Source organism: Phalacrocorax aristotelis, chromosome W, assembly GCF_949628215.1.
Source record: "Phalacrocorax aristotelis chromosome W, bGulAri2.1, whole genome shotgun sequence".
Taxonomy (NCBI): Eukaryota; Metazoa; Chordata; class Aves; order Suliformes; family Phalacrocoracidae; genus Phalacrocorax; species Phalacrocorax aristotelis.
In genome coordinates, this window is record NC_134310.1 from 15698490 (window position 1) to 15717231 (window position 18742).

Genomic DNA, 18742 nt, shown 5'->3' on the forward strand with positions numbered 1-18742 from the left:
TGTCCTGGGAATGGAGGTTGGAGCCAGCTGCAGCCATCAGGCTGGTGAGGAGTTGCCTTTTCAGTGTGGTGGAGGAGCCAGAGGGGGAGGCTCACCACAAGAGCATTGCTTGGTGGCAGCAGTATCCTTGGCACGAGTTGGCATCTTCCTCTCCTCTGTCCCCCTGCCACCCTCTGGTGCCTCCCGGACAGGCATGCAGCACCTGCCGGTGCCTCTGGACAACTGTGACATTTAAAATAAAACTAGAGCCTTTAAAGATGATGGCTTGGACTCTGAATGTGTTTGTAAAATTTCAGTAAGTGGGTTTCCGCTTCTCACCCTTGTGCCCTCATTTCCAAGGAGCAACATGCAATGGCCCGAGGTGCTGGTTGTTGCCCATCTCCAGTGCGTGGCACCCCGTGGTGATCTTGCACCGAGAAGGAAAAAAATCTTCCCAGTGCCACTGCCTGCATGGGTTTGTTCCTTTACATGACTGCCGAGCAGAGGGATTATGGCAAATGATTGCTATTCAGCTGGCATGCTCATCCAGAGGTTCATGTTGTGTGTGGGGCTGGAACAAAGATTTAATTTTTTATTTAATTCTTATGGCTGCAAGAGGAGGATGGAGGCTGGGGTGTCTCGGCAGGGCTGGCCCCAGCTGGGGGATGCTTATGATTTTCTCCACAGCTGGGCAGCTGCAGCTTGTCCTAAGGTGTCCCAGTTAGGAGGGTGAATGCAGAAATCGCTTGCCTGCCTGAAACCTGCCCTGCAGTACCTTCCCTGCTGCTCCCGATAGGGTTAAATGGGAAGGCAGGAGAGGATGACTGAGCAGAAGGGGGAGAGGCGTGGTAGTGGTAGCAAGGCGAAGCTGATCCCCAGGAGGTGGGAGGGATGGCAGGAGGCTCTTCTGGGACAGAGTTGTGTTTTAACACCACTCATGTGAGCATCGCCTCCGGAGTGTGCCTTAACCCCTGGGTCACCTGCCAGCATCTGGTCCTCACCAGCATGGTAAACTGGTCTGGGGCAGAGTTTCAGCAGAGAAATTCCCCCTTCCCTGAGCCCAGCCAGACAAAGGGTTCCCCAGTCAGGAGAGCAACCCCCAGCAGGCATCCCCGCCCCAGCCAAAGATTCCTCAATGGTCAAGATGGGAGATCTTGAGGGGGGTGACAACGTTTTGCTGGGGCGAGACATACTTTTGTGGGAAGCGCCGTGGTGTTTTGGATGGGCAGTATGGTCTTGGTGGTGCCATCAGATTGGGCTGCGCAGGGTTGAAGCTGGGTGCTGCAATCCCCAGGGGGAAAAAATTGAAGGTTTGCAAACTCGCATCTCTTGAGCCAGGGTGCAATGGGGTTGTCTTCATGGCTGTCTTGCTTGCCCTCACTGCCCTCACTGTGGGACGGTTGGCATCATACAGACAGGGGCCAAATCCTGGTCCTGGTCGTAGGGATCCCCTGTCCCACACTGGAGGCTGCTGTGGGGTAGAGAAGTGCTGGGGTGACCTTTGGCAGGGGGATCGGCAGGTGACCTCTCAGACACACCCCCCCCACCACTCCCCACCACCCCCGGTCACTCACCCCAGGGTCTCCTGCAGCCCCCTGGGCAGATGGGGAGGTGGAGGCAGGCAGGGGGTAGAGCATCCCCTAGCGCCTGCATGGGCTGGGTGGCGATGGCAGCTCTGTGCACACTGACGGGCTCCTGCTGGGAAGCTGGTACGGAAACGTGCTGGCATTCAGGAGCTGCCACGGGAGATGCTGTCAGATGCTCTTTACACCCCCAGGAACCTTCGCCTGTCTCTTATGTGCCCCCCCCCCCAGACTGTCTTGCACATCCACAGGTACCCCCATCTCCCCTTGCTGTGTCCTTCAGAGGTCCCTGTGCCTGTCAGCCCTTCTGTGTTGGGTGCCTTAGCCCTCCTCCCCACCTACAGCAAAGTACCCGCTCTGCAGTTGGGGCAAAAAAGAACAGAAGTTGGTGGTTCAAATTGAGGGGACCAATTTCCAAGCCCCTGTAGCAGTTACCCAGCTGTAGAGGGGTTATTGCCAAAGGCATGACCCAAGGCAAGCCTTGGATGCTTGGGATGGATGCCAGGGGCTCAGTGCAGCACTGCAGATGTATAGCCCTGGGGGTGCCCAGCCACCCTCATCTGAGCTGCTGTGATTGGGGGGGGGGTGTCCCTCTGTGATCGCCACCAGGAGCTTACGGATGAGTAAGGATGGGATGGACACACAGACACACACACCCCCACCCCCTGGTAATGTGTATGATGGTGAAGGAAAGAGCCAAGGCTCACACCTGGTGCAGAAAGCCATCTGCTGGAGGACCTCAACTGGCTGGGGCTGCCCAGGGGTGTTTGGAGCAAGGATGGGGTGAGAGGATGAAACCTGGACCAGAGCGGGGAGCAGGATGTGAGCATGAGGACTTAGCAGAGCAGCAGGTCTGCTGGGGGCAACACCTGGAGAAGAACAGGGCCAAGAGCAAGCACCGAGCTGCGCTGCATGAGGCAGGGCATGGCAGGCCAGGTTCAGGAGGGACGAGAGTTTGCCATCAGAAAACCAAAGGGCAAGAAGCAGCAGGAAGCATTGTTGCAGGAGTGTGGTTGCTCAGCCTCTGCTGAGGAGCTACTCTCTTGTCTCCTCCAGCTACTCTCTGGGTTTCCACAACCCTGCTGGTGTATGCTGCTCCAGCGGCATGCCTGGCGGATGAATTAATTGGGTTACAGCCACCAGGTTTTCCATGCCTTAGTATAGGCATGGCCCTGGCCTCAGCCCCTGTGCGATAGACAGAGCGAGCCCTGGGAGCCAGTTGCCTGTGCCAACCTCTGAGTCTTGTGCCAGGCTATGGTGCTTCACCACCTCTTCTCCTACTACTTATTTCTGGCTTACTGCAAGGTGTAGTTGAAGGCTCTCAGGGAGTGCAAGTCAGAGGAAAGTAGAAAGTGGGTTGGTTGTTTTTTTTTTAAACAAACAAAGCAAACAAACAAACAAAAAGCCTCCCACCATCACAAGATGTTTCTGTCTAACAGCTTCATTCTCTCTTTGCTAAATACAAATTATGGCTCTGACATGCCAGAGGTGCTTATCTCCAGCTGAATGCCAATTGCTTTCAGGAACAAAATGTTTGAAGTTCCTGTAAGGTGAAGGTGGCAGCACGGTCCCTGCTGCTGCTTTCAGCCTCCAGAAACCTGCTGTCATCACTCCACCTTGAGTCCCAGGTCCCAGGCTGGGAGAGAGCCAGGAGGAGGGACACACGGGACAGGACGATGGCTACATTTAGACACAGCTCAGCCCTCCTGGCTTGGTGGGGGGAGACAGGACAGGAACGCAGTCCTTGCCTGATGTTAGCAGTGGCATGGTCTGTATAATAAAGTCATGCCCTGGCTTGGGCTCTTCCTCTCCCTGTCAGCCTCAAAGATGCGTCTCCCCATCCCCGCTGTGGGGCTTGGGGAGGTAAAACTGGAGCCAGGGCATGTCCTGGCACCGGGGCACCGACCTCTGGCAGAAAGCGTGGACTTGAGCCAGCTCTGGAGCTGTTGGCTGGTGGGACGCAGGGAGCGGCAGCTCTGTGATAAGTGTGTCCAATCCCCAGCTGCCTGAGTGTGATATTCACCTCACAAAGAGCTGTCTTTCTGCTTTCAGGAATAAGTATTTGGCTCCCAGCAGTGTTGTCGTCATGGGGAAGAACTATTACAAGATTTTGGGCATCCAGTCTGGTGCTGATGAGGATGAAATCAAGAAAGCCTACCAGAAAATGGACCTGAAGTATCACCTCGATAAGATTAAAGACCCCAACGCTGAGGAGAAGATCAAGGAGATCGCAGAGGCTTATGATGTCCTGAGTGACCCCAAGAAACAAGCCATTTATGACCAGTATGGGGAGGAAGGTAAGGGGATGAGCGCTGCTGCTTGAAGGTAGGGGTGCTTGGTCCAAATAGGCTTTTATAGGTGAGGGAGTGTTTTCACACCCTCGGCGCAGCTGGAGTTGTCCTCGTGATTCATGCCTTCCTCCAAAATGGGGCTGATAGCCACAGAATCAGGGAGATCAAAGGCTCTGCCAGTGCCAGAAATTGCCTCTCAACCCGCTTCTCCCTGGGCTGCTCCATTTTTCCAACCCGCCACCCTGCTTCCCAGGATGGCTGGGCTCTCCCTGCCCTCTGCCCCAAAGCCTGGCAGCTGGCTGAGGTGATGGGAGTGGAAGGAGCTCACCTCCTGAATCATACCTGGGGTAATTCATTAGCAATCTTTTAATTAACCTAAATTTCCCAGTGGAGAAGTATTGCTTTTGCCTGCATTTCCCCCCATATTTGGGCGCCGGTACCGCTGTCCTTCTTGGTGCAGGCTGACCTACAGGATTCAAAGCTTTTCCCAATTTAAATAATAGGTCCTTGTTTTGAAACCAAGCAGCTGCTGTTGTCTGGGGGTTGGCACAGAGGAGGAGCGCTACTCCACTGCAGGTGGCCTTATTAGTCTAAGATGGAAAAGTGCAACCCCATTCGAGGAGAGTGCCGAATAGCATCTGCGTTAATCAGCCCAGGGCTTGGGTGCTTAGAAGAGCAGGAGGTCTGGCAGGAACAGGCTGCTGGGTGGAAGACACAGCCCTTCTCGTGGGGCCAGCGGGCAAGTGCACCCCTAATGAGCCACCAGCAGAATTAACTAGTGGTGTGTTAATTCTCGACTCATTAGTTATGTCAGGGCTATGATGGATGCACCCGAGCCATGTGATTTGCTGTGGTGTAAAATGAGAAGTTGTCTCAAGTAAGAAACGAGCCTTTCCCTGGATGTGCCACTGAAATTAGACCCTGCTTGGGCTGCCATCACAGGGTTAAAGGTAAAACCTCCTGGCTGTACAGTCTGTTAGTGACAGGGGCTCGCTGGGCAAAATTCCCATCACCAGAGACAGCTAAAATAAGAGCGAGTTAAGGAGAGAGGGAAGAGCTGCCCCCTCCTTACAGTGGGATGGGGAGTACTGGCAAAACCAAACTCCATCGGCGTTTTGGGGAACCGGCGCTGGTCACACACAGAAAGCCAGGGCAGAAATGAGATGAAAGACATGAAAAGGTTTTGTGGTTGGAGAGAGGAGGACAGAGATGCCACTGAGCTGGTCAGACCTGTCATGGGACAGGGACTGCCATCCACCTCCCAGGCAGTGACTTCCAGACCAGCATTGGTCCATGGCCCCACACACCTTTTGTTTCCCATCAGGTGCCTTTTTTTTTGAGCAATATGGCCTGGGGATTGGCATTTCAAGGGGCTTCTTGGTCCCACATGCTGGGGTGGGTGAGGTGAAGTGAAAGGGCCCCCACCCCAGGACAGAAACTTAATCGATCAGAAAAGATCCCCAAACTTGCCCGCTTTGTGCTTGTCCCCCTTCTATCTCCCACTGCGAGGGGCTAGCATGAGGGACAGCCCATCAGAAATAGTCCTTCACAGTCACTGGAGTGCCCTGAAAATAGTTCTTGAGTCCTTAACCCTTCCCAGGCCCTTATGGTCAAAAATATCCTTGCAGAGCATGTGTGACCTCTTTGGAAGCCAATTGTCATGTGCCTTGGCTGCCTGGGACTTGGAGGGAGGGGGTTGCAGTGCCATAAGGCTCTGCCTGAGGTCTGGCAGGGGAGTTTCCCACAGGAATGGTTGCCAAAAGAGCCAAACCTTGAACTTACCTGACATTTTATACATTCTGTAAACAGAGAGCTGTATCCCTCCCGCTGTGTGCTGACATGGAGGTCTGCTGACCTACACCTGCTCTGCCACAAAGAGTCATGGTCACTTGCTGAGCTCAAAAACCTTTTCTCACATGCTGGACGTGATGCTCCTGGACCACAGCCATCAGTGCAGCTCAAAAGACAGCTATTTGGGCAGAAGGGTGCCTGCCCATGGGGAAAAATGGAGATGGGCTGGTCAGGAAATGTTTTAAATGAAAAGGCCATTAATTGGGTAGAGAGAACAAAACAAGTGCTCAGTCAGGGTAGCAGGGACAAATTCTGAACAGCTTTTGAGCTTGCTGGGTGTAGGGGCAGGACTGTGTGCCATGGTTTGAGGTGGTGCCTTCCTGGCCCACAGTCTCTTCAGGTGGCTGGGCTGGAGGGGGTGACCTGCACCCCCAGGAGCTGCTGGAAGGGCTGCCTGGAGCCAGCAGAGACCTTGCTCCTGTGTGGAAAGTATGGTCCCAGCATGGCATCTGTCCACAGGGAGCATTAGTGTCTCATCTTCCCCCTTCTCTTCCAGGTCTCAAAACTGGAGGTGGCTCTTCAGGTGGCTCAGGGAACACTTTCCACTACACCTTCCACGGAGACCCCCATGCCACCTTCACATCCTTCTTTGGAGACTCCAACCCTTTTGATATCTTCTTCGCTAGCAGCCGCTCCCAGGTGTTCAATGGCTTTGACCAGGAAGATATGGATATCGATGAAAATGATGACCCTTTCAGTGCCTTTGGCCGGTTTGGCTTCAACGGCATTAACGGGGTTTATCAGTGGCACCAGGAGTCCCTGCACATGCGGAGAAAGGTCCAAGACCCACCCATCATCCATGACCTCAAGGTGTCCCTGGAAGAGATCTACCACAGCTCCACCAAGAGGATGATGATCATCCGCAGAAGGCTCAACGCTGATGACAGAACCATGCAGACTGAGGATAAGATCCTAAACATTGTCATAAAACGGGGTTGGAAGGAGGGAACCAAAATCACATTCCCCAAAGAAGGGGATGCCACCCCAGACAACATCCCTTCTGACATCATCTTCATCCTCAAGGACAAGCCTCACTCACACTTCAAGAGGGACGGGACAAACGTGGTCTACACCACAAACATCAGTCTTAAAGAGGTGGGTATCGGCAGGAAATCCCGTGGGGTGGGAGGTGGCACTGGGTCATGGCATGTGGAGCCAAGAAGGGAGTCAGTCCTTGCCCTGTGCTGATGAGGAAGGACAAGGTAGGTCATGAGAGACATGAGCAAAGAACTCTGCAGAAAGGAGCTGTAGAGGCCAACTCGTACTTGGTTTTGGAGACGCTCAACCGCTGTGCCAGGTGTAAGACATGGGTGCTGCAGTCCCTGCTGAACACACCTTGATTCTTGGGCCAATACAGGTGATATTTACCCATTTTCTCCCTTCCCCATGTCTTGTCCTTCCATTTTAGTGTATTCACATGTGGAAGAGAGCCCAGATCCTCTGTAGGAACAAGGGAAAACCCAAGTTTGCTGGCATGAGTCTGGTCCCTGCTTGTTCTCGTAGACGAGCCTGCTGTGGCTTAGGTAATGTCCAGGATAGTGCTGGGTGTGGAGTAAGTGAATGTGGCCTCCTGTGACAGCACCAGAGATCTCATCACCCTTATTGGATGCAAGCTGTGGGATAGAAAAACAACCCACAAAAACACAGAACTGAGGCCTTGATATGTGGGACAGAAGGTCAGGGGCACAGCTGGAGCACCGAAGCAGGAGAGTGCGCTTATCTATGTTTATACCATATGTGGAGCTAGTGTGATAGAACACATTCAGAGGTGGAGAGAAGGGGAAAATACTAGCTCAGGAGGCAGACTATATTATGGCTGATCTTTTGTGAATAAACAACTTTGGCTTTGCTTGTGCATGAATATGGAGTCCGTGTCATGAATCGCCACAAATGGTGCCCTGTGTGAGGAGTGACGAATCGACCTAAGAAGGTGAACCGGTGGCGAGCCCCACAGGACTGAAGTGCTGCTGAAAGGAAGCAGGAGCCGGCTGGAATCCCTCATCAACTGAGGTGTGCTGTGGGGAACTATGGGGAGTAATATATTGGCCAAAGTCAGTACTGAGCCTAATGGAAGGATTCCTACAAAAGCACAAGGCTGATATCGACCCACAGTCATTAAAGAGAATTTTGAAGTGGGTATCGATAAACTGTGAGGGGGTCGATGCAGTTAACATTTTTAACTCTGAAACTTGGGACGAAGCAGGAGTTAAATTGTGGGATAGAGCAACAAGGTCAGATAAAACTGCAGTGGAGCTCTTAACTCCCTGGAGACAAATATTATAGCTTATGCGCAAGCAGGAAGCTAGTTACCGAGATGCCGGAGAGTGTGAGTCCGACGCTCTACCCACTGCCCCCCAATGCCAGCTAAATCCAAGGTCCCAGAAAAAAGGAAAGATACCCAATGTAAGACTCAAGTTTGCCTAGGGTTCTCAAACAGTGATGATGACCCTGATTACCCGTTTGATCCTGGACCCATTGGCCCAGAGAAAGAACCTGATTTGTACCCCCCCGACCCACATGATCAATGGCATGCGATCCATAAAGAGGCATTAGCTGCTGGGGATCATGAGCTGGCTGCAAAGATCGTAGCCCCTGTCATCTATGAACCCAACCAACAACCGAGATGGGAAGGACTTAACTTTTCCATTATTAAGGAAATGCAATGAGGAGTGATGGAATATGGACTGGGATCCCCATATTCAAGGAACATGTCAGGGTCAATCATGAAATCTCTTACCCTGCTGCCCCATGACTGTCTACAACCCTGCAAGGGCTATTTGTTTTACCCGGCGTTATTGATTCAGATTACTCTGGTGAAATCAAAATTATGGCCTGGACTCCCACCCCACCCTGCACTATTGTGCAAGGCTCACAAATAGCCCAGTCAGTCTACTTTAATGCCCATCCCCCACAAACCACTAACACAGTACGAGGGTGTCAAGGCTTTGGATCAACAGGAGCCCTGCATATTTTGTGGGCCCAAACAGTGAGTGCCACACGCCCCACGCTGCACTGTACCCTGACGATGAAAGACAAGAAATCTATACGATTAGCCAGTATTATTGACACTGGTGCTGATGTCACCGTCATCTCTAAAGAACTGTGGCCCAAAGACTGGCCTCTGGTGCAACTTGGGGAAGCTTTAACTGGAATTGGCGGGAATGCTTTACCTTTGCAGAGTAAAAACATGATATTAATCAAAGGGCCTGACAAACATGTAGCGTCGGTGCGCCCGTTTGTATTAGCAACACCAACTACATTATGGGTACAGGACTGTATGAGTCAGTGGGAGGTGCAAATTGGGTCAAATTTATCCTGAGGGCCACTGCGGCGCATGCCACCTTAGAATTGACATGGACAACACAAACTCTGGTACGGGTGGAACAGTGGCCCCTGCCTGTTGTCAAATTGTGCCATTTACACGAATTAGTTGACGACTAATTACATGCAGGACACATAGTACCTGCCACTAGTCCATGGAATTCACCTGTGTTTGTAATTCAGAAGAAAAGTGGTAAATGGCGTCTTTTACATGACCTAAGGAAAATTAATGCTGTAATGGAGGATATGGGTGTGCTACAACCAGGCATGCTGTCACCTGCCATGATCCCCCGCAATTGGCATGTTACTATTATTGATTTAAAAGACTGTTTCTTTACAATTCCTTTGCATCCTAACGATGCCCCTAAATTTGTGTTTTCAGTCCCTTCCATTAATATTAGTGAGCCCCACAAACGCTATCATTGGGTAGTGTTGCCACAAGGCATGAAAAATAGCCCTACGATATGTCAATGGTTTGTAGCGAAAGCCCTATCCCCAGTACGTGAACAATTTGCTGAAGCACTTATCTATCACTATATGGATGATATCCTTATAGCCACAGAATCTGATGAATATATGCAAATGACCTTAGCGTTTGCATCCCATCAAATAAAGCAGGCCGGTCTGCAAATTGCACCAGAGAAGATTCAACAGGCGAGCCCATGACAGTATTTAGGGTGGAGAATAACAGAACAAAAAGTCAGGCCACAACATGTAAAAATCCAAACTAATGTCAAGACACTTCATGATTTACAAAAACTCTTAGGTACTATTAATTGGGTTCAACCTCTGTTAGGTATTACGAATCATGAATTAAGCCCTTATTTTCTCTATTGAAAGGCAGCCCTGAGCTTTTATCACCTCCTGTTTTAACCCCTGAAGTGACAGTGGCACTTACAAAGGTTTCTGACGCTATTGCTTCGCGTCAAGCAGATCGTGTCTGTCCTGAACTACCCTTTCAACTAGTCATCTTGAATCCATCTACCCAGCCATATGCGCTGCTTTATCAGTGGGATGTAACACACAATGACCCCTTAGTGATAATCGAATGGATATTTCTTGCTAATCAGTTACATAAGACCATCGTGACGCGTCCTGAAAGCTTTTCCCTGCTAATTATGAAAGGACGACAACGACTCAGAGTATTAGCAGGACAAGATATTGCCAGAATCATTGTACCAGTGTCATCACATATGTTACAGTATTTGATGCAAACTTCTCTAGACTTTCAAACAGCTTTAGTAGACTTTCCTGGTCAGCTAGATAATCATAACCCGAGCCACAAGTTGATCCAACATGACTTTATATTATATGAAACCCCAAACAGAAGCCATATACCTCTATCAGCCCTCACCGTATTTACTGACGGATCAGGTCGAACCGGCCGGGCAGTTATTGTGTGGAAAGATCCATGTACTCAAACTTGGTTGTCAGAGAGCAGCCATGCTGATGGTTCTCCACAAATTGTGGAACTCGCTGCAGTAGTCTGAGCTTTTCAACTTTGGCAAGAACCCCTCAATATTGTAACAGACTCAGCTTATGTAGCTGGGCTAGTATCTCATTTAGAAAATGCATGTTTGCGGGATGTTTCTCATCCGCTATTATTCCACTATCTATTCCAGCTGTCCCGTCTTTTGAATGACAGAAAAGAACCTTATTTTACTATGCATATTAGAGTGCATACGACTCTCCCCGGCCCTTTGGTTGAAGGCAACCGGCAAGCAGATGCTCTGACCATGCCTGTTCAAGTACCTCCCAATATGATGGAACAAGCCCGGATTTCCCATGCGTTTTTTCACCAAAATGCAAAAGTGTTACAAAAATGTTTTCTTTGACATCTGTACAAGCCCATGACATTATTAGTGCTTGTCCAGACTGTCAACACTTCTTTAGCACAACATCATGCACAGGCGTTAATCCTAGGGGACTGACTGCCTTAGAATGATGGCAAACAGATGTTACTCATTTTCCAACATTTGGTCGCTTGAAATATATTCACGTTTCTGTTGATACCTTCTTGGAAGCAATTTTCGCTTCTTGTCATGCCGGAGAAAGAGCCTGAGACGTAATCAAACACTTTACCTGTGCCTTTGCATCCTTAGGTATCCCGCGTATAATTAAGACCGATAATGGCGCAGCCTATATCTCACATCGTCTACTAACCTTTTTTCAAGACTGGGGGGTGAAACACATCACAGGTATTCCTCGCTCCCCCACAGGGCAAGCCATCATTGAATGAGCACATAACACCTTAAAACGCATGTTGTTACAACAAAGCGGGGGAGCTGGAACCTTCACTCCACAAGAGTGTTTAGCAAAAGCACTGTATGTCCTTAACTTTTTGAATTTTTCTGATACAAGTCCCCCCATTAGCCAACACTATCTCTCTCTGCAAACAGACCAGCAGAGCATTGAAGGAAAGGCATAGGTCCTTGTACGAAATTTAGAATCTGGGATAATGGAGGGTCCTTTCCCCCTAATAACATGGGGGAGAGGTTATGCTTGTGTCTCCACAGGGTCAGGACCTCGCTGGATCCCAGCCCGTTGTGTTCAGCCATATTGGTATCAACCCTCAACAGAAAATTCCGCATCGGAACAACCAAACCCTGCTGAAGGAAAATGAAGATGCTCTGTTTGTTGATTGTATGTATAATCTGTTCATGTAACGGGGTATGTTCTTGGCCAGGGTTACCCAAGCTGACATCATCTAATAATGTTTGGATAACACTGGCGAAAGCCATAAGTCAAGACTCTTTAATTCTGAACCTATTCACAAAAGTATTCAGCAGCTAGAACAAAACCTGCAGAAACTGCAAATGATTAGAGTTGGCTTGATCAGCTCGTTAGTAAGCTCTTCCTGGGTGGATGGGTAAAAATCCTTGTGAAGTATGTAATCTTTTGCACTGGAATGTTTTTGCATATTGTTATCTGTATCCCGTGCTTATTACAATGCTTACAATGTTTAGTAGATAAATCTCTGAAAACCATATTGATAGTTGAAAAAGAAGGGGGAATTGTGGAACAAGTGAATGTGGCCTCCTGTGACAGCACCGGAGATCTCATCGCCCTTGTTGGATGCAAGCCATGGGATAGAAAAACAACCCACAAAAACACAGAACTGAGGCCTTGATATGTGGGACAGAAGGTCGGGGCACAGCTGGAGCACCGAAGCAGGAGAGCGCGCTTATCTATGTTTAAACCATATGTGGAGCTAGTGCGATAGAACACATTCAGAGGTGGAGAGAAGGGGAAAATACTAGCTCAGGAGGCAGACTATATTATGGCTGATCTTTTGTGAATAAATGACTTTGGCTTTGCTTGTGCATGAATATGGAATCCGTGTCATGAATTGCCACACTGGGTACCTCTCCCCATGGACAGAGAGCAGGGTCATGTGGAGAAAGGTGGTACCTTGCCCTCGCTGAGCAATGCTTTAGCCAAAACCAGCTGTTTTCTTTGGTTCTGGCTTCCCTAGATAAAGAACCAAATAAATGAAATATTCAGGCAGTGAGCAAAACCCAACACATCCAGGCTGTCAGTCATGGCGGTCACAGCGGGGCTGAATGCATCAGAGCCAGCAAGCTGCATGAAGGTGGGAGAGGAAGGGGACATTACCCAAGTACAAGATGTGCCATTTCACCACCACTGCTGTATAACTACTTTTTAATAAATCCCAGCTGGCAGCTGCATTTAACATTGATGTTTTTGGCAGCTGCCCTTTACTGTTCCTTTCAGACTGTAGACGCTGTCTGTCTTCTTAATGAGCTGATTTTTTTCCCCCTGAAGACAGATTTATGCTCTCAAATGCATTTAATAGAAATAAGCTCAACAGGCCAGACCTAGGGTAGGGAAACATGAGCTCATTAGTGCGCCAGTGAGTCAGGAGAGCTTTGCAATGGCTCTGTGTCCCAGCTGGGGCTGTGACCAGGTGTACTGGGGGCAAGGGGCAGCCAATGTGGGTCAGGCAGATTTGGGTGCTCCTGGAGCAAATGCATCTCAGGTTAACCTGCAGACTCAGGAGTTGAACTTCCTTCACAGTGCAGTGCAAAGGTTTATGCCTGCGGTGGCTGGATCCCCTGGCCACTCCAGAAATATGCAGGAAAGGCTGCCTTATTTATGGAATTGTGCATGCCATATCTCAGATATTTCCTTCTGTGCATTCCCCCATCTGTAAAATTAACCCCAAGCTGGCTGTCCTGATGTCCAGACCATGTTAGCCCAGGCTCATGCACTGCTCAGGCTGGAGGGACTCTTGCCTGGAGTTGCCCTTTGAGCAGCAAGCAGAGAAGCCTGCTCTGGCCCTGCGTGCTACTGCACCAAAAGTGCTGGTGCTGGGCCCAAGGAAGCCCTGGCTCTGCCATGCTGAGCAGTTCCTCAGCTGCCCCACATCCACAGGGTGCCTGTGATCTCCATCCAGCTGCCTGTGAGCAAGGCGTGCATGCTGGCATTTGGTTTGCATGATGAAGTCACAAAGAGAGACTGGTGGAAATTGCTGGTCCAGGCAAGTTCCTCATCTCTTTGAGCTGGACTGTCTGGTCTCTGTCCTCCCTCACCACAAACCCAACGTACTGGGCATCCTCAGGGAGCTGCTGGCCTGGCTGCCATGGCCAGCCTGCTGCTTGCCAGGGCAGGGTGATACTTTGCTGCTTTTATCTTCCATGAGAAGAAGTAGCTTAAGTGCTCTGAAGCACGAGCAGATGCTGGGAGCTCCCCGACTCCATATGCCATCATCTTGGTACATGACGGAGTGCCTCCGTACAACCTCTTCATCATCTGAGTCTATGGCCATAGCCTTGGGGGCTCTCCTTGCACCCTTCCTCCTTGTGAGTCTGTCTTTTTTTAGCCTGAGCTTTAGTCTTTGCTGCTGCCACAAGAGCAGCACAGCACAGTACAGGCAGGCAGAGCTGGCAGGTGATGGGTGCTGTGACCTGACTCATGGCCATGCTGGAGACCCCTTGCCAGCATCCTGCTGCCATGGGGAGCAACACGCCTGGGGCTTGGGCTGGGGGCAGTCAGGAGAGCATCCTCCTCCTGGCTGCCCCGGCCCGGCAGCCCGCCCAGCTGCCTGCCTAACACCTGCCCTTAGCAGCCTTCAACTTTGCATCCTTTACCTAGCATCACCTTCCTCAAAGCATCCATGTGTCAGCGCCTGGCTGAGATGCAACTGGTGGTGACATTTCCCCCTCTCCTGGCTTTGCTGCAAGTGGAGGAGGACCTGCCACTGACCTAGATAAAGCTCATCTCTCAGCACAGTGCAGAGCTCAGCTATCAAACCCATAGTGATTTAATACCTAGGGATAAACTGAGCCTCTTTCTAGGATGCAGGGCAGCTCCTGCAGTTACTGCTGTTACTTCAGCAACCAGTTCCCCAAATGCCAATGAAGTTGGGCAAGAAGAATGAAAAACAGGAACATACAGCAGAGGAGCCTCTGGTTCTTGCATCTTGGCTTTAGGAAGGAAACATTAAGATCCCATCTGCCTTCGCTGTTACTGCCCGCTCCTGCTTGCATCCCCCTGCTTGTCCCATCCATGTGCTCCCATAGGGAGTTCCCGCTCTCCTTCCCATTTTATGGCTGGAGATGTCCTTTCCCTGGCACACATGGACCTGTGCAGCCCTCCATGGCACATGATGGTGGGCACAAACAAGCAGGAGGGCTCCAGCATCCTTGGGCAAGCGCAGGGCAGAAATGCAGTGATGTGGGGAGATGATCCTTCACTTGCCCCCCAACCTGCTGGAGATCCAGCCAAGCACTTGCTGCTTGTAACTGAGCTGGCAATGGGCATCCTCTTGCAGCAAGACAAGCTCTTACCAGGAGGAGACCCTGTGCAGAGCTGTGCAAGGAGATGGACCCAGCAATCCTGTTCTCTGCTCACCAGAGCCCAAGAGCTGGCTCCGGCATGGTCCCTCTGCGATCGCTCTGGTGCAAAGCCCTGGCTCAGCTGCAGAAGCCGCAACCAATTGGCCCCAAGCCAGCAGCCATCATAAGAAGAGATGTTTCTCCTGTTGCTGCTCTGCCACCAGAGGCTTTTTCTGAGGAGAGGGATGCAGAACATCCCCCCATCTATCCCAGAAAAAGTATCCTCCTCCCCTTCCTTTGCAGGGTGTTTGGTGGGGGAGGAAAACAGGAAGGTTGGGACCCCCAGGACCCAGCTTGGAGGGCTGAGCGCTTTGCGTGCTGGGCAGGGACAAGCCTGTGCCAGCCCCCTGCCTGGGAAGCTTGAGGCTGTACCCCTGGCAAACACCCTCCCACCTGAAGCATCACTTCGCAGTTCTCTCCCTCAGCCTTTCTCCCTTGCCGAAAGCCTAGAGACGATTCTGCCCATGTGTACACCACAGCTGTCTGAGTTATTTAAGGCCACAAGGATTTTCTTGCTGCATTCCCGCGTCATGTGACTCACCAATGCAGGCCTGCTGCTGCTGGGGACTTGGGTACAATGGGGTGGCACCTATGAAACCAGCTCTTGGCTTTGCAACGGGGTCCAGTGATGGGGACCAGCCCCTCTGGGACATTGGCTTCCAGGAAAGCTCGGTGCTGTGCTGCAGCTGCACCACTATCCTGTGCTGGCATAACCTTTTGGGGGCTGTTTGGAGGGGAACACAGGATGCGGGCTTGCTATATATAACCTCCAGCACCGGGCAGAGCTGCTGGGCTCCGGAGGGTGGCAGCTGATGAACTGCAGCGGCATCCGATGATCTCAGCTGGATTTTTGGCTGCCCAAGGTTGGGCAGTGAGGCCGGAGAAGGGGTGGGGCTAAATTTAGCCTGCCCTGTTGCTGCGAGTAGCTGGGTGCTTGCTGGTGGTGCCTCTTGGCGAGTCCAGGAGATGGGGAAGGGTGTCCTTCCCCCCCATGACGCTGGGGCAGTCCTCTCCTGAGGCAGCCCTCTCCTGCATGGCTCCTGCAGCCCAATTTGGCTGACACCAGTACAGACCTGGTCTTGCACCGGTGAGCATCAACTGCGCTGCTCATGGGCATCATCCAGAGCCAGGCAGTTTAACCTGGGGAGCAGCCGGTGGGGGGGGACAAGGTGCGGCTGGTGGGGATGCTTTTGGGTGGCAGCCCCCTCTGACAGCGTGCCCCTTCCCCTTCTCCCCATGGGCCTTATGTGGCTGCACCATGAACATTCCCACCATCGATGGGCAGGTGATCCCACTGCCCTGCAACGACATCATCAAGCCAGGGACAGTGAAGAGACTACATGGGGAGGGGCTGCCCTTCCACAAGGCCTCCAGCCAGCGAAGACACTTGATCGTGGAGGTCAAAATCCACTTCCCAGACAGAATAGCTCCCCAGACGAGACAGATCCTCAAGCAGCACCTCCCATGCTCCTAGAGACTGGGGACTGTCCTCCAAGCAGCAATACTGCAAACACACGTGCATCTGGCCTGCACGAAGCAGAGGTGCTAGAGCACTTTCAAATGCAAACCCCACACCCCACACACCATTTTCCCAAAATTCCCCTCCAACTCACCCCCCACCCATCCTTCTTGGCTCATTTTCTACTCTGGCAGCGAGGAGGCTCCTGCCCTGCCCATCACAGCTGTCCTGGCTGCCAAACTTTTTATTTTTTCCCCCAGGGGTCCAGCTCTTCTGCCTTGCACAAGCAAGCGGCATGGGCCCTTTGCCTGAGGAGGTGCATCATGTTCTGGATTTTTATATCACCTGCTTTTCAGGCCACTTTTCCCATGAGAGGCTGGACTTGTTGGGGTTCAGTGCAGCGTAAATAGGACTCTGCAGGATCTCACATCCCCACTGTTAGTTTTATCTTCCCCTCTTTAATACTTGCTGCTGTTTGGGGTCCCAGCTGTACTGTGGTGCCGAGGAGACTGTCCCACGCACGTAAGGCAGAGGGATTGCTCCTGTCCACAGTGGCCCCCCTGGAGCCAGACTGTTTCTAACCTGGGACCATGGAACCTAGTCCAACCATGGTCTGCTCTCCAGTGCCAAGCTTACAACCAAGCCTCAGCTGTGCCAAACAATGGAGTGCAGAGCACTTGAGGACAGTCCCATTCAGCCTCCTGCCCCTGCCCAGAGCTGGGGCTGTCCCTGGTGCTAGTGGGCAGCTGGGCAGCACCTGCCTGCACCTGCTGCCTGCAGAGGCCCAGCCAGCAGGAGGAGGGGGGAAAAGCCCAGTGTGGAGCTTTCTTGTTCAAATGTGTTGAGTTTGCATTGCTGCTTTTTTTTAATTTAATATATATATCTACACACATATAGAGAGAGCGCTTGTTAGATAAACTAGATAAACTCCATAAGGGTTTTTCTCTGCCTGTTTTGGGGTTCCTGGAGTGGTGCATCGTGTGTGTGTATGCTTGCATACATATGTACCGCAAGCCTGGGTGCAAAAGCAGAACCAAGCGTGAGCAGTTGTGGTTTTCACTAGTGTTTGCATTCAACCTTTGGGATTTTAATAAGAAGAGGAACATACACGTATATTTCTACAGGGACAATTCATTCAGGAGGTATTTCTGGGCATTAGGGTGGAGCTGAAAGGCGCATGAGGCAATCCGGCTTTGTTTTTAAATGCCGTATTTTTAAAAAACCTTTGGATTTCCATCAGGAGAATTTTTATAGTTCTTACCTTTCTTGGCCCACTCTGCCTCATACCAGCTTTTTCCCCAGGAAGGGCTCCTACAGAGTAGGAGGCATGTTTGACCTGGCTTTGTATTGTATGGCTCCTCTTCCACTACAGCACTACTGAGAAAACCTCTGCCAGGAATCCTTTTTTTAAAGAGGAAGCACTGACTTGAAACAGGGGGTCCTTCGGGGTTGTGTGTGTGTGTGTGTGTGAGGCATCCATCGGGGCTAAGTGCACAGCTGTATATTGTAGCATATGTAGCAGGGAGGCTAGCCAATGCTGTGGATCTGGCACAGGGCAAGGACACAGGTTAAGCACTACTTAATTTATTGCCCGGTTTGACCAGCGAGGGTATGCTGCTGGTTCCCTCTGCTGGTCCCTGTGGAATTCAATGTAGAGAAACCTGGTGAACACTGCTGGAGTGAGGAGACAGGTCAGCGTGCAGATGCAAGCTGCTTTTTCTCAGTTTTCTCAGTATTAAAAAAAATATACCTCCTTGGGGTGTGTTGTGATAGAAGATGCTGTGCTCGCCCTGGCCTGGGCGCAGGCAGCAGGGTCAGGGAAGGGGCTCAACCTCCACCGGCACCGGGGGACCCCCATTGGGGCTCTGCATCCCCTTGGGGCTCCCAGGACGTGGCTGACAGGCAGCAGGATCAGGGGCTGGCTGAGGAGGGTCTGTGAGTGGTGGGGTAGTGCAGCCAGGGATGGGACAGTGAAGGTGGGCTCCTTGCTGGCAGAGGCTGCGCAAGGGGGCTGGAGAGACACTGGTGCCCAGCTATTCTTGGAGGGGCCCTGGGGCTGGGCAAGAGGCAGCAGCACACGTTGCACCCAGGGACATTCCCACTGATACCAGGAAAAATGTTTGTCCATAAGATGCCAAGCAGGAGCAGCTGCAAGGGCAGGTGAGGTGAGCCAAAACCCATGGGCATTGTACCTTGGGAGGGGCATGGGTAGAGGCTGCCAAACCCCAAATGGGGGACATGGCTCACTGCGCCCCTGCCAGGCAAGAGCTCAGGCCCATGAGATCACCCCACAAAAACCTAACCCTGAAGCCCACACAGCAGACAGGGCTGGGAGCAGCTAATGGGCTGGGCAGACTGGGGGGCAGAGCCAGCACAGCCCCCCCAACCACAGGTGCTGAC

The 18742-nt window shown here is 51.5% G+C and overlaps 1 protein-coding gene across 3 annotated transcripts; it reads left to right on the plus strand.

Annotated features, from left to right (window-relative positions):
* Positions 1 to 236: 236 nt before the first annotated feature.
* LOC142049260 (dnaJ homolog subfamily B member 5-like) lies at positions 237 to 16357 on the plus strand. Of its 3 annotated transcripts, none has more exons than XM_075076767.1 (4): positions 237 to 295; positions 3615 to 3859; positions 6201 to 6798; positions 16123 to 16357. In XM_075076767.1, exons 1-4 carry the CDS (start codon positions 258 to 260, stop codon positions 16355 to 16357), a joined length of 1116 nt encoding a protein of 371 aa, XP_074932868.1. In that variant the 5' UTR covers positions 237 to 257. The 3 variants fall into 3 exon arrangements, with proteins under 3 accessions (XP_074932868.1, XP_074932867.1, XP_074932865.1); XM_075076766.1 differs by lacking the exons at positions 237 to 295; positions 16123 to 16357 and adding exons at positions 3279 to 3515; positions 7113 to 7563 and having other exon boundaries at positions 6201 to 6799; XM_075076764.1 differs by lacking the exons at positions 237 to 295; positions 16123 to 16357 and adding an exon at positions 7113 to 7563 and having other exon boundaries at positions 3279 to 3859; positions 6201 to 6799.
* The last annotated feature ends 2385 nt before the right edge of the window (positions 16358 to 18742 follow it).

Excerpts from the sequence above, each read along its gene's own strand:
- LOC142049260 (XM_075076767.1), top strand. The coding sequence starts at position 258 with ATGATGGCTTGGACTCTGAATGTGTTTGTAAAATTTCA. Across the intron at positions 3,860-6,200 it reads TGACCAGTATGGGGAGGAAG|GTCTCAAAACTGGAGGTGGC; the intron begins GTAAGGGGATGA and ends CTTCTCTTCCAG. Across the intron at positions 6,799-16,122 it reads ACAAACATCAGTCTTAAAGA|GGCCTTATGTGGCTGCACCA; the intron begins GGTGGGTATCGG and ends CTTCTCCCCATG.